The sequence below is a fragment of the Tiliqua scincoides genome, chromosome 2, assembly GCF_035046505.1.
Source record: "Tiliqua scincoides isolate rTilSci1 chromosome 2, rTilSci1.hap2, whole genome shotgun sequence".
Lineage (NCBI taxonomy): Eukaryota > Metazoa > Chordata > Lepidosauria > Squamata > Scincidae > Tiliqua > Tiliqua scincoides.
Window position 1 is genome coordinate 105,638,012 of NC_089822.1, and position 23,367 is coordinate 105,661,378.

At 41.0% G+C, this 23,367-nt stretch overlaps 1 protein-coding gene across 2 annotated transcripts; it reads right to left on the reverse strand.

Annotated features, from left to right (window-relative positions):
• Positions 1-1,882: 1,882 nt before the first annotated feature.
• SPICE1 (spindle and centriole associated protein 1) lies at positions 1,883-22,997 on the reverse strand. Of its 2 annotated transcripts, XM_066615996.1 has the most exons (17): positions 22,881-22,997; positions 20,709-20,756; positions 19,006-19,152; positions 18,053-18,155; positions 16,481-16,602; positions 15,591-15,694; positions 13,575-13,717; positions 13,237-13,371; positions 12,525-12,790; positions 11,148-11,279; positions 9,794-9,935; positions 8,833-9,057; positions 7,264-7,625; positions 5,698-5,887; positions 5,436-5,532; positions 4,163-4,250; positions 1,883-3,294 (listed from the first exon to the last, which is right to left on the reverse strand). In XM_066615996.1, the coding sequence occupies exons 1-17, from the start codon at positions 22,965-22,967 to the stop codon at positions 3,241-3,243; spliced, it is 2,445 nt and encodes an 814-aa protein (XP_066472093.1). In that variant the 5' UTR covers positions 22,968-22,997; the 3' UTR covers positions 1,883-3,240. The 2 variants fall into 2 exon arrangements, with proteins under 2 accessions (XP_066472093.1, XP_066472094.1); XM_066615997.1 differs by lacking the exons at positions 20,709-20,756; positions 22,881-22,997 and having other exon boundaries at positions 19,077-19,120.
• Positions 22,998-23,367: the final 370 nt, after the last annotated feature.

Here is a 23,367-nt window from a genome sequence, read left to right on the forward strand (position 1 = left end):
ATTATAGTTCTGCTTTTAACACCATTCTACCTAGCAGGCTGTTTTTTAAAATGACTAGTTTGGGCATATAGCAAGACATTTGTCTGTGGATAAAGAACTTTTTGACAAATAGGCCACAGTCAGTTAGGATGGGCTCTTATCATTCTTCCACTCTGCTATTAAATACAGGAGCTCCCCAAGGCTGTATGCTGAGCCCCTTCCTCTATTCCCTGTATACACATGATTGTACCCCATCACATAACACCAATGAAATTATAAAATTTGCAGACAAATTTTACAGTGGTGGGGCTTGTTAGCAGGAATGATGAGTCTGCTTATAGGAAAGAGGTACAGGAGTTGTTATTGTGGTGCAAAGAAAATAATCTCTCACTTAACATCAAAAAAACTAAAGAACTTATAATTGACTTCTGGAAAAAGAGGGATGTACACACACCATTATACATAAATGGTGAGGAGGTGGAGAGGGTTGCTAGTTTCAAATTCCTAGGTATTTACATCACAGAGGACCTCTCACAGACTATTAACACCAGTATGTTGATAAAAAAGGCACAAAAGCGGTTATATTTTCTGAGGAAGCTTGGGAGGTTAAATTTGTCACAGCAGCTGCTTGTGTCTTACTATCGTTGCACCATTGAGAGTGTCCTAACCTATATCTTGGTGTGGTACGGAAATTGCTCTGCAGGGGACAAAAACGCTCTGCAGAGAATTACGCGTATTGAGATCGAGCAGCACATCATCAACCTTCATGTACCAGCTTTGGAGGCCATCTATACATCTTGCTGTCTGCAGAAGTCACATAGTATTCTGAGAGACCCCTTCCATCCAGCTCATAAGTTCTCTGAATTGTTGCCTTTGGGTAGACGATACAGAACTATTAGAGCACGCACCACACGATTCCTGAACAGTTTTTATCCCACAGCCATAATTACGTTGAATAAGGCAATATAGTTGTTACTATGCAGGAGGTCTGGTCTAGAGGGTAGAGCCTCCGTCTGCCTGAAGATAACATCCACAAGGTCGCCAGTTCGAGGCCACCGGCACCGTGCGACCTTGAAGCAACTGACAAGCTGAAGCCGAGCTATTTCCAGCTGCTCTAAGTGTGGGAGGATGGAGGCCAGGATGCAAAGCCAGATCGGAATGAAACACCTTGAATGTAGAACCGTCTTTCAAATTGTAAAAATCCCTATTTAATAAGGGATTTAAATAAAAGCCTGCCTATGTAAACCGCCTTGAATGAAGTCTTGAATAAAGACCAAGAAAGGCAGTATATAAATACCTGTTATTATTATTATTATTATGCTCGTGGGCATTATGGTCTGTTATACTGTTTTATATTATGATGCATGTTGTATAGAATGTGTGGGTGAGTGTGTAGAGTGTGACTGTTGGAACTGTAATATATAGTTATGCTTATATCTCAAAGGTGCATACATTTCATTGTGCTGTAGCATAATGACAATAAAGTTACTACTACTACTACAATTTGGGTGCATTTGGTTCTTTTCAGTATGGAAAAAATATAGGATGGTGATGAATTTGCCTTAGTTATGCAATGACTAAAGCTTTTTGTTTAATGTTTGGGGGAAAAAAAGAATGTCATTTCTGCCTTAGTTGACTTCCACACACAAAACAGAGGTTAATCGGTCCTTCATATTACTGTGGTCTCTCAAAACTGTCTGATCTATTCTTCTGTAGCTGTTCTAAGCATCTTTGAATAAAATGAAAACCTTCCCAGTACAAACGCAAAAATCCCCCAATGGAACATCTTGAAGACAGGAAAAGGTATTTTGACATTTGCTGCTGCTCTCAATTTGCATCAAGAAGAACAAAGCCACGAGGCAGTTCTACATCAGATCATTTGTAAAGCAAACTGGACCACACTTTATAGTTTATTTGTATTATGAATAAACACAAATAGAAATGTACAAATATCAGAATGTTTGTGGGAACCATAAAGTCAAAAAGATCAGTGAAAATTCAAAACAGTGTTTCCCTTAGGGTTATAACACCACATTAAAATAACAATTTACCTTTAGGTAAATTTGCCATCCTAGCATTCTTTCCCAAAAAGGATGCTCCTGAAAAAGAACTAGACATGATTTGTGTTTTGGCACAAAACTGGCCATCCAAAGGAAAAACAGGAAAATTTAGAAAGATTTTGCTAACCCTCTGTTTGCCAGCTGCTAAAGAAACTCCAGAATAATCCGGACACCCAATTTAGCTAGCCTGAAAGATAAAATAGTTTTATTGCATACAGTACAGAGTAAATATGCTAAAATGGGAGGCTTGGGAAGAGCTTTCAACTTACATGTTAATGGAAGTTCTTTTGTTTTTTTTTAAAGTTTAGTGACCAAGAGGAAATTCCAAGAAGGCTCAGACAGTTTTATCAAAAATGAGGCAGGACCAATCAGGGTTGAAGCACTGAAGATAAATGTGTTTTACTGGAGAGTCCCAAAGCACTTCTGCACAGGAAACCTCTTGAGAGCAATAGGTGGACTGTTAGGCTTATGCCAGGATAAATTTGCTAGAGAAAGGCAGCTCAGGGCATATCAATTAGCCAGACCCTAAAACACGTTATTCTTTCCAGTACAGGGATTTGCCCTATGCCAAAAAACACTGCTGCCACAAAAATAAATCTTTGTTTCCAACAAAAATTTTTCCAGTGGACTAACAGGGTAAAAATTTTCCTACACCCTTAAACTGAGCCCAATGACAATATATAGCCATCAGCAAATCTGTGCCATTCTGGAGATAGAGTATCGAAGAAGAATTGAGTACTCCTTCAGAAGCAATTTTCTTCAGCAAATGGCTGCACAGGGTCTCTACAATCCCAAGGACTGATTAAAATGTGGACTCTTTAGTGTGGAAGTCACTTCAAAGTCCAACAGTGGGCGGGCTGCACATACAATGTATCAAGTTGTCTGCATGAGCAGTTCCTTGCCATTCTTGCAATGCTACTGCGGTTTAAGTAAGAAAGAATGGCATGTGGCATTGCTCTCACAAACCTGCTACTCGCATATTTGAAATTGGCTTAAGTCAAAATAAATTGTTCAGTCTCTGTTCACTTGGGATATTGACATGAACACTTACTGAGTGGTGAATAACTAGATGTGGGAGATATTGGCATAATTAGCAAAGTTGACATTTTCCAAGTTCTAACAAGACAGGCTACAGAAGTTTGCGAGAATGGCACAAAAACAGTATAACCATGAGAATGTATGCATTTAGTTGGACTTGCTGCTACCCAAGGTGCATTGACAATGCGAACCAGCCTTCTTCCCTCTGCTTTTCAGCCTGTAGGAATGGAGAAAAAAACGTGGGGTAAGGCATGTTCCTTGGGCTTACACTTATTTGCCTATCATTTAGTGTTTTTCTACATTACACATACTGAACACATGTAATGTCGGCATTGATCAGTAGATAACAGAACCCAGAGGACTGGATTCATTGAACTGCTTCAACGCAGCACTATTTTAGCATCAATTTCCTACTTGTAAAAAGGTAAACAATGACCTACCTGTTTCATGATTATGAGAACAAGAGAGAAATATTGTTTACCCTGAACCTTAAGAAGAGGGCAAGACAGGAGAGTAATTTCTTCCATTCTAGAATTTTCTACAGGCAAGGCATTTCTACAAAGGAAATATCCCTCCAGGTTTCTGTTCAACTCTTGTGGCACAGCTCTTGCTGAGAGAGTCTGCTAGCAGCATCAAATTCTGGTAGCTCTGGAGTAGGGATTATTAACCAGGAATATGGGAACCAATGATGAGACTATCACTAAACAATTTTTTAAAAATGGTTAAGATTATAAATTATCACCATCATCATCAATATAGATTGAGATGTTCTGTTCCCAGCTATCTATATGTAAAGTAAAACCAAGCTGTTGACATCTTTTGAAGTCATACTGGTACCCAACAGGACTGGTGACGAAAATGATTTCAACAGTCTGGCAAAAGGGGTATGGAGACATACTGAGCAATCACTGGGGGGTCTGTAATTGTAGAAAGGTTAAGAATCCCTGCATTAGAGTATCAGGCTGTGCAAAACAGTTTGGGCTACAGTTGCACTTCTCTACTTTTCACTGGGTGTGCAACAACATGAGGATACATTCATACCAGGTAGAAAGGGCTGCACATAGATTTTCCCAGGGAAGATTTACCTTAATCCTGTTGCTGTCTGATGTCAGCTGTACATTTCCCAGTGAAGTACTTTGTGGTAAATGCACCTGGCTAGACACTCCCACAGATCTGCAGAAATAAATGGCAGAAAGGACAGAAGAGAAGAAGAATTTTGTCTTTTCCCATAAATTCCCTCTCTGTTTACCAGTGGGAGTACAAGAACCAGTAGCAGGCTGATCATGACCTAAGGATGTAATTAGTAACTAGTCCTTAGGTACGAAGTTTTAAATGAATAAAAATGCTTCACATGCAAAAGACCCAGATTTAATCCCCAGCATCTCCAGTTAAAAGGATCTCAAGTGGACAATCTGGGAAAGATCTCTGGCTGAGGTCTTAGAGAGCCGCTGCAGCAAGAAGCGATAATATAGGCCTAAACAGATCACTGATCTGACCTTAAGGCAGCACCAAGATGGTCTAAAAATGGGAAGAGTCCAGAGGTTCCTCCTACCCTCCGGGGGGTTCCCCTGCCCTTCCGGTTTTAAGAAAATGTCTTTTTGGGAGCCTAAATGGCCACTCTGAGCCCCACAGAGGCAGTAGACTGACATTTAAAGGCAAGAAGCAGTTTTCTTCTAATTCAGTGACAAAAGACAGTTTTGAATAGGATGCATAAAAAATAGTGACACCCTGTGAGTAGGAAGATCAATACAATAGCATCAGTGTCAATCAATTTAAGAAAGAATAATGCAATGCAAAGTGAAAACCAGCAGTCAGAGCAAGTCTCCAATAAAGCAGTTCCACACTGCTCTTGTTCAAGAACTGAGTCATGTAGGAAAGCTCATTTTATGGTTGAATCATAGCTGAAAAGACGACAGAGGGTAAGAGAAGTCTGTCTCCCCTTTAATTTCAGCTTTGATTTTCTTTCCAATATATACAGTAATTCATATTTGGTGGTGTCCCTAGTATCACTTCTGAGAAAAAGACGAAGTGGGCACCATTCGCAACATGACAAAATGAACCTTTGATCTGCCTCAGTAAATTTCTTAAATAAACTTGTTTCCATATATCCATGGTAGAAAGCAACCTGTATTACAAAGAGCTGAAGGAAAATCAGATCTATCATTTTATACCTTATTATCAAGTATCTCAAGCAAAAGGAATCCACCTGCCATCCTGAGGTAGCCAACAACTTAGTGTTTCTACAGGGAGGAGCTAACCATCTGGGATGATTGACCCCACCATGGAGAGCCCGCTGGAGAACTGCTAATTTTACATCCGCCATTCTGCCTGTAAGATAATTAAGGGGTTCGTCTTTACCTCCTTGCACTGATCCCACTGGCTGAAGTATCTCCTTTAGAACTATCCAGAGTTTCCACCGTTGGAACAAACACCTCAACTGTCTTCCTTCCATTTTCTAGAAAAGATATGAATTATGTAGTCTCAAACTGCTGAATTCGAACTGCTGAGACACTGGTGCTACAGCAATGAGATGCTATCGTAAACCTTTTTGAGCATTTATTAAAGTGAAGCAGCAGCTTGAATTTTTTTTTTTAGGTTTCTTTCAATATTGGACACATACCAGTCAAGTTTACAGGAGGTGACGGAATTGGTGAAATTGGTGGCGAGACAGAGATTGCCAACTTCTGTTGATTCATCAGTAGCAGCAGTTTATTACGGGCTTCTGAACTCTGGCGGTTCAGTTCAGCTATTCGTTCATCCAGGCTCTTTGGTAATTCTATCGAGTTGTTGCTTAAAGCTTGACTAGCTTCCTAAATAAGCATTCAAGAGTGATTAAAGGCATCTTTTACTTCACATGTGTATCTTTTCTAAAACAAGTCTGACCAGCCCCACACTGGAAGTGAACAACAGCGTTTCTTTCTCTGACCTTTAATTATCTTGTGCTACCTAAGATTACAAATAGGAAAATGAAATGGCAGGTAGCATAACAACACCACAACATAGATAATGATAGACCAATACCATATTTCAACTAGATAACTGCTTTGAGACAAAAGGTAATGAAGTGGATACAGTCTATCTAAATTTTAACAAAGTATTCAATGCTGCATTGCACAATGAATTACTAATTAAAACTGGAACAATGTATCAACATAAGATGGGCCAGTTAAAAAAGAAGATCGTAAAGGTTTGTGTTAAGAATAATTTTTCTAATTGGAGAAGAGTAACCAGTAGAGTCTTATAATCCTGGCTTATTTATTAGTGACCTGGGAGAAGAGATGTAGAAATGCATTGATTAAATTTTATAGATAATGCTAAGCTAAGAAGCAAATAACAGGAGTCAAATGAAGGGAGGGAGGAAAAGCATTAGTACAGGAAACAAGGAGACCTCTGAAATGTACATAGTAAGCAGCTTATAAAGGCTCACAACATTCTGAGACTTTTTCCAGGTACAACTGAACCACTTTCTTTGGAACACTGGTCCGTGAGACCCTGAAGTGGTCAGCAAGAACTCATGGAAAAAAGAAAAAGATTGCCTGATCACTTCAAGTGTTTCACAGAGTGAGCACTCCCCCATGGACCACCAGAGAGGGAAGAAAATGGACTGCCTGCAGCTGGCAACAAAAGCAGCAACCCACAAATCTAATCTAGTAAGTCTTTTCTAATTATTACAAATTTTATTTTATTTTGTGTGTGTAGGGGTGGGCGGGTTGTGGATTGCATGTGATCCACAATGGTTCTAATTTCTGCCTCAGTGGTCAATGGCCTCCTAAATGGTGGGAACCACTGCTTTAAGGCAACTGCCTAAACTTGTCTTTATCCATCAAACTGGCTTGGATACCCCTGGAGAATCTCTTGACTTAAAATACACTGGACCCTATTAACTGCTTCCTGTGTATCTCTGAAGTGTTTTCCTTAACTCTTTACTGGAAATAGGTGGGGAAAAAAGTCTTAGGCCGCAATCCTATACACACTTATTTGTGCAGGGAAGTAGGATAGAAAGATCAGAATATCCCTGAATGCATGACTGAAGATCACTTTTCTTACAAAGCAGACATGCACATATATGTGTGAACACATGCACTTTCATCATCTTTCCAAAAAAGGAAACACCATAAAAGCAATCCTGAAAACGAAATGCTTACCAAGCAAGATAACAGAATGTGGGGATCCAACTATGACTTACCGGCTGCTGAAAACTATCTCCCGCTTCCTGATGGCAATGCCTGAATTTGTTCAGTTGAGCTTTGACGACAGAGTTCTGGAGTCTTAGCTCAGCTACTTGGCCCTGCAGATCATTCATGGTCACTCCAGAGGTAAAAGTCTCTGCTGAGTCACCAACCCCTTGCCTCAGTACTGCAGAAGTACTTGCTGTTGGGTGACCATCTAACTGTGGAAAACTCTGCAAGGTTTTGTTTGTAACAAGATCTCCATCTCTTTGGATAATAGCATCTCCACTTCTCCATCTGTCACCATCCTCCAGTATCACCAGTGGTCTATGTGAGACAGAGGACTTTGGTTCTATGCATGATTGCTGCCCAATGGATTCTGCAGAGAAGATAGAAGACCAAAGACAAATGAACAGCCAAGGTTGCTTAACAAGGCTAAACAAGGCTAGCGGGAAAGGACTGTGTTCAGGTGGGAAAAGCAGATATGATAATGCTCAAGTTTAAATTCTCATTTTATGTTTTGTAGTTGGGTATGGATATCTGAGTACAAAAGACATACATCTGTTATAGTATGGATATGTTAGATTCTTTCTTGGTTGCCACTTTCTAGTATTTCAAAAAGGGTGCAAACTTTATGTACATGAGCCCTTTAAACACTGAGATGTATTTATTTCACACAAAGGATTCAGATTGTTTCATATTCAGGTTAACATTTCCTGAAAAGTGCTACGAAATACAAATGTTCACATCCTGCATTCTGAATGCAATTTGGCCCCAATGCACAGTATTGCCTCATTTGTATTAAATATCTCGTATCTACTGAGATATTTATTTGCTTGGGAGAATAAAGTCACTCTCTGCACATCAAGTGTTCTTTACACTTTTATTTTAATAAATATTAAGTTTTTTTATTGGAGAATATATCATCAATAATAAAAGGTGACTATCTCAAGCAACAGGTAAAGTACAGCAAAAGCTTGACATTCATCCACATGACTTTCATTGCTTTGCTCAAGTTATTTTTAATAATCACATTTCAGATTTCGTCCACATGCTTTCCTTGTTTGTCCAATTTCATTTAATCTTCCACAATGTTTTTATGTTTATTTTTTTTATTTCTGTTTGAGTTTTGCACACAATCACATGAGTTATATAGTTATTTACTTTTTCATCAGGAAAACAAGACTATGCTTTGATGTTCATTAATTGTTGACTTTCGTGGATGCTTTTGCCCCTAACCAGATGAAAAGGCAAGGTACTGCTGTAATATCTTGCCTTCAAGCTGGCTTAGTTCAACACCTCCAACCACTGGGCAGAAAAGGAAAATGCCAAGAGTCACAGTTGCTTGCTAGATTAAAACAGGACTCTGTTGGAGACTCATATGGGATTAACTGGCTATGAGACTAAAGAAATGAACTTGCTTCTAGATTTGGAAAACAGTCACAAATCACCAAGGTGTGGACGATTCAACACTACATGAGAGTGATCATGTAACAAAGAGGCCCAGGAGGATAAATCACTGATGCAACTCTGATTACTGAAACAAAGAGCCAGGAATTGTCATATATTCAAAGTTGCCTTCTTACCATCTTGAAGAAGAGGCAGGGCCTGACTGCTCTTCTGTTGTGGTGGAGATAACAGAACAGCTGGTTGGAATGTAGGAAGTAATAATGAAGGGGTTGGCCGAGTTTTATCTGGAAGGCTTGACAAAACCACACCTTTACTGGGAAGATCCAATGCTGAAAATTCAAGAACTTTTTCACCTTTGAAGGCATTGGTTGTTGGGTCAACATGGTTTAAAAGAGGTTTCTCTGATAAACAGAATGAAACAATGTGCTGCATTAGAAACAAGAACATGGTAAATTATACATGCTGCCAAAAGATTGCATCTGACAGGGTCCTATGCCCACAATTATGACCAGTGACATCAGCAGATTTGTATCCCATCCCAAAAAGTTTTATAGATAGTTCACACAACAAGGAACATGATTTCCAAACGAAAATCATATTGAAAAACAAGAGATAAAGATAGCAGGTAATGCTGAAATTATATATATAATATCCAATATAAATTCAGGATTAGGGCACAATCCTATGCATACAGTGGGCCCGTTGTGTTAGGGGGCTCTGCATCTATGGATCTAACCATCCACGGATTGAAAATGTATTTAGATGGAGCTACATGCAGTTCATGACCCTTGCTGGGACTGTGAGACCATGGCCATTTTCTGTCACTGGGCAGACCACTGCTAGTTTAAAAGTTCCCACATCCATAGATGAAATTACTGCTCTTAATATTTTGTTAGGAAGCAGCCTGGCCTCATTCGAAGTGGTGCAGAGAATCACTTTTTATACTGAGAAACGTTCCCAAACACTTAATTACAACAGTTAATCAAGCCCTGCTCATAGAAGTACTGACAGTTCCTAGATTCAGTTACCACCAGAAATAATGTTAGCAGTATTTCACAACATATAATTGTTGCTAAAGTCTAAGTTTTAAAATTGTCACCATCAGTCACACACTTCTTCACATTCAGTAAAACACACCTTGGACAACCTCTGGACTCCTGACTAAGAATCCTCCAGGGCTACTTCTTTTGCTAGTATCTGTAGAAGGGAGCCCTTTAAGTGCATGAGTGAGTGAAATTAGTTGTTCATCTGTTACAACAACGTATTGCTGAAGCTTACTCTAGAGGAGAATGGGAATAAGTACACCAAGATCAGCATCAAAGGCAAACAAACAGCACAGGCATTTTCAAACATTTTACTTCTCACATTCTTTGGATCTAACAGGTAGTCTAGCAATACATATCACATAAATGAAATAAGTGCTTTCATAGTGCTCTGCCATCATCATGTTAATTCTGGAGTTGGAATTGATAGGTCTGACATCAAATATATCCTCATAGCAGAAGAAACTATTCTAGAGGTGTAGACATACATAACACATCACAACACCACAAAGCTGAATCCTTACAGATATGCAACTTGCTGGATCTGCCTCTCAGTCACAAAATCCTGTTGTATCAACTGCCTCATACCCTGCTGCTACAATCCTTCAGCCTCTAGTTTGCCCAACCAATGTATCCTGTCTTGTTTGGAAATTAGTAACATTTCTGTTCCACCCTTTAAGAAGTGCAGGACAGCATACAAGATTCTCCTACTTACCCCCCACCATTTCAAATTATCAACAAACCACGTTAGGCTGAGAGATAGCATTCATCCAGGGTCAGACAGTAAGTTTCAAACCCACCCCCAATAATATGAACCTGGGCTCAAATGGAATAATTTGAACCTAGACCAGTGGTTCTCAAACTGGGGCATTATAATGCCCCAACCAGAGAGCCCTGGCCTCTGCCCCCTTAAGGAGTGGGGAGGCAGCGATGCAATCGCCAGGATCACATCACTTTGGAGGGGCACAGGGACTTGGTTGGACTCACTAAAGTCGACAGCAGCCTTCCAGGGGTTTGGGGAGCCCCACGCCAGCCTCTGCAGGGCCCCCCAACATGCAGATACTGTGAAAATAACAATCGCAACCCATTTCCGATTTGCAATTGCAAAACTGGAAGTGGGTCATGATTGTTATTCTGACTGTCTCCGCATGTTGGGGAGCCCTGCTGAGGCTAGTGCAAGGCTCCCCACACCCCCGGAAAGCTGCTGTCAGCTGTGGTGAGTCCAGCCAAGCCCCTGCGCCCTTCCAGAGCAATGCAACCCCGGCAATTGCGCCGATGCCTCCCCCTCCCCCGCAAGAACTTACTGCGGAGCTCAAACTCCCTGCAGCTCTGAGAACTGCTGACCTAGACCATACTGACTTTTAACAGAAAACAAAGATAAAATATATGCTGATATTCAAATCCAAGTGTTGACATATTGCTGAACCTGCACTAATTCTGGGACGTACCTGCATAGCAAAATTTTCTTCTCTTGCCAAAAGGACTTCAGCAGTCAGAGCATCGATGAGTGCCCTGTGTTCAGTTAGCTTTTCTTCAAGTTTCTGCCTGTTCAGTGTTTCTTCTTGTAGTTTCCTCTCACTCTTTTTTTGTGGGTAGGGGAAGAAAAGAGGGAGGAATGTACAAGAAAATACAATGAACCCATAACATGATGAAAACATGAGTTATCATGGATGCAGCATCATGAACAAGCACCTGAATGAATGTCAGGCTGCAAAACCAGAGGTGCAGCCTTTATTCTGGTATGCCTCGAGCCCAGGTCTGACTACCAGAAAGAAAGAATAAGGACTACAGGAGAAAATTTAAGTATTTCAACCTCACAACTTCTCACTGTGATGCCTTAATATAATATATTATTAAATATAATAAGTCTAATATAATATAGGTTTAAATATAAGCCTAATTTTTTTGGCCTTGTGCTTTAAGCAGTATTAAATACAGAGGATTCTTGCAGTGTATGATGCTGCACACAGACCATCCTAATTGTTCCAAATTACAGGTTGTGTCAGTGTGATTCTCTTCAATGAATCACATTGACACATGTGATTCACTGTGAAATGAAAGAAGGGTCAATGAAAAGTAGGGCCCACCTTAAATGCACTTTCATCCAAGGCAGATCAATGAAAAGAAGCAAAGACAATGGCCCCTCTCTTCCAGTCAGATGCCAGACCACCAGTGATTGCACTGGTGGCCTCACAGCACTCGCTGGCAGAATGGACATTCCACCAGCATCTTCATCCTTCCACTGGCAGAATGTGAGTTGTTGGTGGGGCAGCCCAATAGGAATGGGCTGTGTATGTTGCTGAATGATGGCACATGAAGACAATATACTGGTGCTCAAGTAAGCCTGCTTGTCCTAAGCCATCTAGGACTATAGAAGTAATAACTAGGACCTTGAAATGGAATTTTTAAAATGCTACAAAAGTACAAAACTTAATATATACCACACAAGCCTACATTCATATATTCAAAATAGCCACATTGAGACTAGTGCAACAAGCCCTGATTTTTTTTCCCAATGATCCAAATTAAGTGCTTCTCCTCCTGAAACCAAGAGGAAAGCACCTAAAATAATAAACACTGCACTGTAACAGTAAAGACATTTGTTTCACTGTACAACATTTTATTGACAGCTACTATTCTAATAAACTACTTGGTGAGGTTTACCTGAAAAGCAAAGCAATCTATAAACAGCGTAGATAAACAATTTTATTCATTTAAAGGATTCATATGCTACCTTTCCTTTTAAAAACTAAGATAACCAAGGCAGCAAGGTCGCTTAAATGTAGAGACTGTTCTAGCTGTAAGTATTAATGATGTTTTCCCACCTCCTTCAAATAGCGCATCATGCGACACACTGCATTCACCAGCGAACAAGTAAATCCAGAGACTCCTTGGCTAGTGGGTGCTTGCTGGACCTTATGCCCTGCCAATCTCTCATATTCTTCCATTTCATGTTCCACAGCATGCATCATTTGATTCAAGACATCAAGGCTGGATTTGTTGCCGTCTGAGTGAGCAAGGGAAGTTGTAGTTGTGCTCAAATTACTCCTCTTCTGCCTGGCAGGAGTCTGTGCAGCTGGTTTTTTCTTCACTGAGAAAGAGGCCAGAAAAGTACTTTAATTCTTATTAGTAATATAGGAGTATTTACATTCATTTGTGTCAAAGCACCTCCTCCTTGTCCAGAGAACACCAGCTACCCTAGGTCTGGTGACTACCTTACCTTCAAAATGAACAGCATGCTAACAGGGAAGACAAGTAAACAAATACAAACAAAAATAGCCTTTGCAGAACAGTGAGAAATGCTTGAAGAAAGGTGAAAGAAATCTTCCTAATGGGGGGGTAGTAGAAAGAGAATTCAGGTTTTTGAGGTTGCACTCGCTGTCTAAAATGGTACAGCCCAGATACAGGCTTACTGCTGTAGCAAGAGCTAGGTTCCAGTCAAAGTTTCAGTTAATACCTGGGGAAAAGTAGATACTTTCTGAACCCCAAATTCATGTAAACTTGTAAAGGAAGAGAGACTTACATTTTAAAACATACCTTTTGTTGATATTTGTTTTTGCTTTCTTAGATTAGCATTCAGGACTTGTTGCACAATGTAAGTGACCTCTGGAGTCTGTTCTTCATCCGTGAGTCTTGAATGAATTTTACTGACTACATGAGTAGCATTAAGGGCTAAACAGAAAGGTAAAAAACAGGATGCAAAACATTTCTGTTTAGACACTAAAATATTCCATTACGTAGGTGTTTTTTTTAAAACTGTTTTGTTCAGTTTAGCACACAGTTATACCCCCAAACATCCTTTCTACCACAGTAAACTCCACTAGCTACTGTTTTGTTTCAGGCATTAAAAAAAAAAAAAGGAAGGAAAAATGAACCTGTAAATCCTAGAGGCTGAGAAACTGCTGTTGGAGTTGCAAACTCATTTACTTCCTGTGATGAGCTGACAGTTGCTTGTTGCTTAGTAACCTCTTGTTGGCAGTTGACTATAGAATTTTCTTCTTTCAGAAGATGAAACATTCTAGGTAAAGGACAAAGATACATATCAAATTTTGGAAGATTCCACAGTAGTTTAAATACTGCAATCTTTAAATACTGCAATACATTGCAATCTTTGCAATGCTCAGACATTAGGGAAACTTTGATGCCTCCCCTAATCCTTCTGTTCCTGTTCAAACTCAAGCAGTTTGCTTATTTATTCAAGCAGTTTGGATTCCTTTTCCAAGGCTAAGTCTACATACTACATTGTGCCTCCATCAATTAGGGTAATACAGTGTAAAAAAACAAGCCACATTTGTCACAATGATTGCAATTCTGCTTCTGCCAAGGGGACGCTCATAGTCAAGTCAACATACTGAAAGATATCACCAAATAATGATGAAAGACCTAAAGAAAGATTTATTTTCAAGTTCTAAGGCCACAATCACAAAGTCATTAAATCCCAATGTTTTGCCTCAACTCTGTAAAGCAGCGTTTCTCAAACCGTGGATTGGGACCCACTGGGTGGGTCGCGAGCCCATTTCAGGTAGGCCTCCCATTCATTTCAATATTTTATTTTTAATATATTAGACTTGATGCTCCCATGGTATGTGACTGCATTTGGGGAAATGTTACAGATCTGTACTTTTAACAGGCTACTATGTACACAGGGTGACCCCAAAAAAACAGAACCCACAAATCTTTGAGTAAAACTGTTAACTTTAATTTTTCTTCTTTTTTCTTTCAGGGTATAAAAGTCAACTTTGTGCATGAAATATTGGAAGAATACTCTTCCTCAAACTCAATAAGTTTGAGTCCAGTTCTTGAAATTTACTGGACCTTTGTAGGATTTAATGACATTTTTATGGGGTTGTTTTTTGGGGGGGTCACCCTGTGCTTTCAGCAATGATAGTAGTAAGTGAGATTTATTCCTGGGTAAGTGCAGGTAGGATTGTAGCCTAGGATTGGTAAAAATTTTCCTGTTTGATGACATCACCTCTGGTCATAACATCACTTCCAGTGGGTTTTGACAAATTCTCATTCTAAAAAGTGGGTCCCAATGCTAAAAGTTTGAGAACCACTGCTGTAAAGCTTTTTCAAGGCAATAAAATAAAACTAAAAAGTAATTAGCCAACACCTACAACTACTGGAACAATGATGAAAGAGATACAGTTGCTCATTTGCTAGTATTAATAGGATAATAAGAGGCAATTTACAAAAAAAAAAACACCATGCTTAAAACCCATTAAATGAAGAAAAAGATAAACAGAAGTGACAGTACAGGAGTTCTTAACCGAGGGTCTGTGACCCATGTACAAAAATAGAGTGTGTGAGAGAGTGTATGTGATGTATTATTCTGGAGAGGGTATCCATAGCTTTCATCATATTCTCAGAAGGTCAATGACCAGTACTCTGCCACAGAGTAGAACAGCAGCAAAAAAAATAAAAAAAAGACTAGAACTGCTGCCCACACTGACCTATAATCTAGGAACTAAAACTGGAACAACTTAAAAATGTTCCTAGCCTGGCACCTGAAGGTATAAAATATAGAAGCCCATAAGCCTCCCTATAAGAAAATTCCAGATTTAGCAACCCACACAGCTGCACATATTCAAGGACCCAATAACCTGTGGAAGAAAGACCACATCTCTGACTGTGGCTGCAAACCTAACCTCATTTTCCTAGAAGTAAGTCCCACTGAACACAATAGGACTTACTTCTGAGTAGACCTGCTTAGGATTGTGCCCTATATCTCTCGGTCAGCAAGACAGCATACAGGGCATTTCCACAGACATTTTGCAATGCATAACTCAAGAAGAGTTCAAGGTTAATAAAATATTGTAGTGATAGAAAGCAGTTTTCATTTCTGCAAGGTATATGAGAGACAGCAAAAACTGATTGGAATAACCACTGACCTGTCTGTGTTAATACCAGATCGGAAGTTCAGAGACACATCTTGGTCATTCTCATTGTCCGTGTAGCTGACAGAAGAGTCACCTTCTTCAACTTCATTGAGAGCCTCCCAGAACATAGACACAACACTTCAAACACTACATGGGAGCAATTTCAACTTTCATATTTTGTCTGAATATATTTCTCAGGCTGAAAAATGCCCAAGGCATTTTCTCTCCGTTTTAAAAAATATATTGCTTTCAACATACAAAATCTTGAAGCCAAACTAGGCATGATGTTTAACATCCATTGTGCAGTTTGGGGCTTACTTTCATTTTCAAATAGTTACTGTGTGGGGGCTCCGATTCAGATCAAAACTGTAGAGCAAAGACAGAGTCCAGTCCAAAAAATTTTCCTGTCAAAAATAACCTTCCAAAAAACTGCTATCTTGAGGACCACTGCAACAAATGGCATTTGTGGGTTCCTAATGGAGCTCAGGGCATGAGTCCAATTTTTGGCAGGAAAAGCGCACAAAAGTCAAGGTTTCAGCACCCTCTACCTTTGTGCCACAGCTCTAGTCCCCATGTGGCTATCTGAAAATGAAAATAGGTGATGGCACATTTAAACATTTCATAAAAGCGGAAACTGAGAAGTTCAACCTGAGATTAATATTAAAAGAACCACTGCTGCTGGCTAAATTATACATGCAACGTACACAATACATTAAGAATATTTGAGCATACATGTATTTATTTCTGCAATCAATTTTGCATTTAATAGTTTTAATTCAATGACAACTACATACAGACATAAATTTATAAATATTAAAAATCAAGTTTCTTAGTGGAACTTTAGATTAATTGTCTAACGTGTACAGCACTACACATGCTTTCATATGTGGAATATGCATTACCTGAGGATCCATGACAGATTCACTAAGGATGGAGAGTTGTGTGGGGGGATCACACTTATTTACAATAGGACCCGGAGAAGATTTCACATCACAGTCAGGAGCCACTGTCACACTTGGGAAACCTAGGCAAGAGCAGATTAGAAGCTTGCAAAACAATGGCCACTCCACCCTACCAGGAGTTTTAGTATTAGGATTACCGTTAGAAGTCTATTCACTGTATTAAAAGTAAAGAAGAAATGCAACACTTCCAAGTTATCTTTTATTATCATTCATAGGAACAATCCTATTTTTCAATAAATTCCAGGATAACCTACTGCAGCAAAACAACAACATTACTAAACTAACACATTCATTGTAGCATAAGCTTTCACAAGCCAAACCCAATTTTTCAGATACACAAACAGGTTACTGAAGTAGGTAGCTTTATACATATCCAATATTTTATATAACACAATACTAATACAAGTACTATGAAACCTCTCAAAATGCAGCACTTGCATTAGGAAGGAACTTCAAAAGGGGAGGCATCAAAGTGACATACTGAGGGGCAAGAAGAAGCCCATTTTAGAAATGGGCATGTCAGAATGCCAGATGCAAGGGAGGGCACCAGGATGAGGTCTCTTGTTTTCTGGTGTGCTCCCTGGGGCATTTGGTGGGCCACTGTGAGATACAGGAAACTGGACTAGATAGGCCTATGGCCTGATCCAGTGGGGCTGTTCTTATGTTCTTAAGGTGAATTCACCCAGGTTATGCTGACTGAATAGTAGATACAGGAGAACAATCGTGTACATTGAAATCTGTCAGCCTAAAAACCCAGGGAGGAACACATTATATTATAAGTTCCCTATTATAGGGAAAACATCTGCAAAACCAGGGAGAAAATAACCTTCATAAATAGCAACTCAAAGTGACAATGTGTAACACTCTGCAGTTAAGGCCAACCAATCTTTGGGTGAGAAAAGTCACTAGATTAGTGATGCCGGAACTGTGGGTTGGGACCCACCAGTGGATCACAACCCAATTTTTGGCAAGTCGTGAAACTGACAGGCAGATTAGGTTATGTATATCAAGGGTTAAACAAGCTGCTACTGGGGCGAGCACTACTGCTCCCCCAATATAGCCACATCCCTTGGAATTTATAAATCAGGCAGCAGCCTTTATGGCTGCCACTAACATGGCGCCAATCAACAAACTCTCTTGAAGGCAGTTCCCTCCAATATAAAAAGGATTAAAAAAGGGCTTGAGCAGGTGCTAAAGTGAAACACTTTTTTAAAAGGCTTGTAAAGCTAGGCGGATCCCAATCAAATGTCATTTTAAAAAGCAGGGCTTGGTGCTAAAACATTTGGGGACCACTGCACAAGATTTTTGTAGAATACCTGGTGACATACTGCTAGTAAAGCTTTGAAGGCTGATACAAATGTATCCCAAAGAACGCCTTTCTCTGTATTACCAAGCTAGGCAACATGAAGCCAGCGTTTTCAGTAAAAAATGTTGTGTATTTAATCTTTTAGGTCTGTTATATAAACCCAGGTATATTAATTTCAAGCCCCACTTAATTTAATATAATGTTACCTAAATGCCTTCGAGGGGCATCTCCAAACAGGTCTTTCACCACAGCCATAGCCTGATCAGATCTCTCCAGGACATCCTGTAGTTGATACTGATCAGAGAGAATCTAAGGACAGGTAACCGAAAAAACATATTCAGTAAATATCCAACACACATAAAAATGCTTCTTACACGAAGTGTGTCTTATTTGAAGAATGACCAAGCATCTCCTGACAGTCTTCATGCAAGCACCAGTTAGCATTTCTTGGGAAAAATAACCCTCTTTGGTTCAATTATACAGTATTGTCTGAAATATCACCAGCTTCTTAGAAAGTGAAATTAAGAGCCCCTAAGTGAATATAATACAGTTCTCCTCCTATAATCCCCTGTACATGCACACTGCAGTTGCCTTATTCACCACTGAAAGCAAAGCTAAATCCATATAATCTCAACTTTTCTTGACAGAGAAATTTCCTTGTCATATTGTTATAGATATAAAGCATTCTTTCTAATTTGTCTTTAAACGACTATGAATGGAGTTGAAAATGAGAGCAGAGGGTTCATTGCTATTTCTCTACACTTTCATTCCTACTTGTCTAGCAGCTGAACCCAGCTTTTGCAAACAGAAGGATTTCCTGGAAGAAGAAATCATTACATTTCCATTAAGAAAGAATGATAAAAACCACTAGCAAGGCATGAGCTCAAGTGAGCTTCCTCAAGATTATATAACTTGATTGCACAACACAGTTGTAGTGTTCAGCAGCAGGAAACATGAAAAGGAACAGTTGGATCTCAGGCAGTCAGGAGGAAAAGAAATTCTTATACAACTAGCTGCTCAAGGACTATGGAAGATGTTGTAGTCTACCAGTGGTAGACCAGTGGCCTTGAATAGTTGACACCAACAACATCAAGGCATACAGAAGCAATGTACTATAAGAAGTTGCACAGATAGAGGGAACCTCCACAACAATGTTTACCTCTCTCATTAAGGTCAGTTTCTTCTTTTCCAGAGATTCAGGAGCTTTTGGTCTCTGCTTTCTCCACTTACTTTTTAATGTTTTTTCTTGCAATTCCAATTGGGCAAGGACTCTATTCTTTGACGTGTGCAGCTCATGTCGTCGCATCTGAATAGAGAGGGGAGATTCTCCTTAGTCTGGAGCCAGATAAGAAAAAATGGTGATGCCTACAGGTAGCACAAAATCAGCTAAATGCCTTCCTATGTTTATTGGTTCCTACATCAGGCACAGGAGTAAGGCTAGCCAATCAGGGACACTATTTCAGTGGCATCTGTAGGCCTCCACTGAGGGAAAAGCAGACAAAAAACAGACACATCCATCATCTTTCGGTTCAACAGAATTAGGTGCAGAAGAAGGTGCAGGACACAGGAGGTCCCAGGGGACCTCCCATTTGAAGATTAGGTAACAGATGGCGGAAAGGAAACTGGGAAAAACCTCCACCAGAAACTGTGGAGAGCTGCTGGCAGTCAGTATAGATAAGGACTTAAATTCTAGGCAGTGGGTTGACAAAATTTCCTAAAGGTGCCTAGGGAAGGGCTGCAAGGTTGAAGGGGAAATGTTGCTGTAAACAATGGTAGCCACAGTCTCAGCTGGACCTCATCTTCATCTGGATGGCCTAAAAGGCAGGGAAGCACCAGTGAGAGCTGCAGAATGAGCCACAACAGAGGGAGAAAAGAGATTCTCACTCATGCAAAGGGGGCAATTACACAGAGGGCACACCTTTCCTCCCTATGTGTGTTTCTCTCTTTGTGTTTTTGCTGCAACAGACCCCACACCAGCTTAGGAAGGAAAGGAGAGGAAGATTAAGCTAGTTTTACAACTATCTTTACCCAGAAGTAAGCACACTGTGTTCAGTGATTACTCCCAGGTATGCAATTACAGCATTAGTATCATGAATTTGGACTTTTAAAAAATGGGTCTTGATATAACTTATTTTTTTAATCAGTGCCTTTAGAACTGCTTGCTGTCACAGATTTGCCAAGTTTTCCTATTATCACAGGAATTGAAAGTGTGCTTTATAATACACTGGGTCCCTGAATTATAAAAATCTGAGTATGGATTGCTGCATCAGCACTTTCACACAGGCACAGTCTGTGCATTGTGTTGCTTTCGCACAGGCACAACAGTGTTGGTTCAGCAAGAGCTGGTTATTTTGACCTATGTACATACATTCCAATTTCCAAATAAGCTCCTTCCTACCGCAACATATCCTGGAGACATAGCGTACTTGTATAAATTCATGAACAGTTCATTGCTGGCACACGAGATTTCTTTTGGCCATTTCTTTTGACATAAAAACCTGAAAGTCGAAAAGTATGTCTGACTCCTAAATTTTTGAGCTGGCCCCTAGATCCAGAACAAATCTGTCAAGCCCTAGAACAAACAATATGGGCTAGATAGACAAATCATCCAGCTCAATATAAGGCAACTCCATATATAATCGTTAACAAAAACCAAGTGTACCTCATCAAACATGGCGTGCTTACGACATACGTACATTAAACAAAAGTGAACATGGATCACCTGCCTTGATAAAAGAAAATCAGCACGCAAACACACACACTGCTGTCGTGCCCCCCACTCCATGCTTCTAACAGTTGGGCACTCATACAGCCTAAACTGCCTCAATATAGCATGCTGACAAAGACACATTTCAGGCTTACAAGGTCTTCAGGAGTTGCACGATGCACAGTGAGATCATGAAGGGTGCTCTACAACAAAACACATCAAGTGTAAGTAAGGGGAATGAAACTAAGCACATCAAATGAACAACAGATGGATTTGGAGAAAATATCTCTAAAACATACACCCAACATAATGGCTCATTCTACCATAATCAACCCAGATGGCAGAACTACACAGAGTGGCTCCACATTCTGCACTCCACTGTCAAAAATATTCCTCGCTCCAACCTTTTTAAAATTGAGCCTGTCCTCTCCTGAATCCCACACTAGTTGCTCAACTTTACCTTAAAAATTGCCCATCTACCCATCTCTTCTGATTGTTGGCTGGAGAGCAGTGGAGCCCATCAAAACTCATCTGATGTGTCCCTGCTCTTTCAAATGATATGACCCTTTCTTCCCAGTTGCCTTTTATGCTTGAAAGAGACTCCAATAATGCTTGTCATCCCACAGATGACAAGCTGCACCTGCTGAAATTCTCTCTTCTATACACTTGTTAAAGGTCCAGGATCCCTAAAGTTGAAAGTTTGAGCACCCCTGCCCTAGAGGTTGCTGCCTGGTTTATAAATGCCATGGGGTATGGCTATAGTGGTGATTGAATAACAGTGCTCCCTCCCAAGTAGCAGCTTGTTTAACCCTTGCTGCACATAGCCTAATCTACCCTGTCAGATTCACAAACAACCCAAAAGTGGGTCACAACCCACTGGCGGGTCCCAGATCCAGTTTGAGAACCACAGCCCCAGTTTATCCTTACCTCCATGTCCCTCTCCTTCCACCACAATCTCCCATGAATCTGTCTTTTTATTCTTTGTGATGCACCACGCACATAGAGGACACATTATATAACTAATAATCCTAAATATTAGTGGGGTCAACAAAAAATTGTATAGTAGGATATAACCTGTGATTTTCTTTTTCTTTTGAACCCAGCAAAATGTAACACATTAAGCAACACACACTTTCTCACACTTTCCTGGAAGTGAGCACAACTGAACTCAGACTGTTAGGAATGGCACACCGAGGGTTTTGTGACATCCCTTGCTCAATACTCAGCTTGCAGAGCAGCACTTACTAGTGAACTCTAAAGGATGTACAGTACTTTGTGGCTCTTGATTGGTTCTAATAAAAATATTCCTCTCTCTCTCACTCAGCAAGGTTTGTCCCCTGCTGTACCACTCTGCATGGTCCACCTATTGGAAGTACCACCAGAAGTAACTAGTGATTATATCATCAGCAGTTATTTCTGGGTTGGGAGGTCAGACTCCTGCAACAAACATAAGTAAGAGGCTGATGAATGGGAGGGCTTTTTTGAGCACACAAAAAGCACACATTGGAGCTCTCCCCGTGGAGCTGAGCCTCCTGCCATTGCTTGCAACTAGACAAGGGGGGCAGTCCTGCTACTACCATCAGACACCACCTCAGGTACCCGTACCACTGGTTGAGAAACACTGCTCTAGATCTGGTAATTTTTCCCAGTAACCCGCTCCCCTATTCTTGCACTCTCAGGCCACAATCCCATCCACCCTTACCTGAGAGTAAGCCCCACTGACTATAATGGGACTTACTTCTGAGTAGACACGCATAGGATTGGGTTGTAAGGCTACAATCCTATCCACACTTCCCCGGGAGTAAGCCCCACTGACTATAATAGGACTTACTTCTGAGGAGACATGCATAGGATTGAGTTGTTAGGCTGCAATTCTATCCACACTTACTTGGGAGTAAGCCCCATTTACTTTGATGGGCCTTTCTTCTGAGTAGACATGCACAGGCTAGGGTTCTAAGGCTGCAATCCTATGCATGCTTTCCTGGGTGTAAGCCTCATTGGCTATAATGGGACTTACTTCTGAGTAGACACGCAAAGGATTAGGCTCTAAGGCTGCAGTCCTACGCATGCTTTCCTGGGTGTAAGCCTCACTGACTATAATAGGACTTACTTCTGAGGAGACATGCATAGGATTGGGCTCTAAGGCTGCAATCCTATGCATGCTTTCCTGGGAGTCAGCCCCATTGAGCTCAGTGGGCCTTACTTCTGAGTAGACACGCACAGGACTGGGCAGCCTATCCTGCTCCCTGCGCAGTGCGTGCTTGTCAAGGAGCAAGCCAGCGACTCCGCAGCCCCCTGGGCGGGCGGACGAGGGGCGAAGGACTTACGTCCCACTCCTTCCTGGCGGGGGGCTTTGGCCTCCTGGCCTTGGGGGGCTTCCTCCCGGGGAAGCGACTGGCCCTCAGCAGAGACATGGCGGCCCACAGCGGTCCACTCCAGCCCTGCAGCCGCCACCAGGAAGCCCGGCCTCGAAACTGCCGCCGACCCGGCCGCGCCCCGCCTGTTGCCAGGGAAACCCCGCCCGGCCTGCGGAGCCCGACAGAGCCCGCCCCAAGCAACCAGGGAGGAGGAGCAGCAGCAGCAGCAGCAGCGAGGTCCAGGGCAGGGCTGGGGCGAGCAGGCCGCTGACGGGGCGCCCCCTGGCGGATAGAACAGGAACAGCACTGGGTAGCTCTGTCGAGGGAGGGAGGCTTGCAAACGCCACAACCTCTTTCTGGGAGTGAGCCCCACTGACTAGAATGGGACTTACTTCTGAATAGACATGCATAGGATTGGGTTCTGAGGCTACACGCCTATCCACACTTTCCTGGGAGT

Bases quoted from the DNA above. Each gene is read 5' to 3' on its own strand.
- SPICE1 (XM_066615996.1), bottom strand. From the start codon at position 22,967: ATGTCTCTGCTGAGGGCCAGTCGCTTCCCCGGGAGGAAGCCCCCCAAG. The intron at 12,791-13,236 runs GTATGTTTTAAA...CCTCTTTCTCAG, and splicing joins AAAACAAATATCAACAAAAG to TGAAGAAAAAACCAGCTGCA. The intron at 7,626-8,832 runs GTAAGAAGGCAA...TCTTCTCTGCAG, and splicing joins CCTGCCTCTTCTTCAAGATG to AATCCATTGGGCAGCAATCA.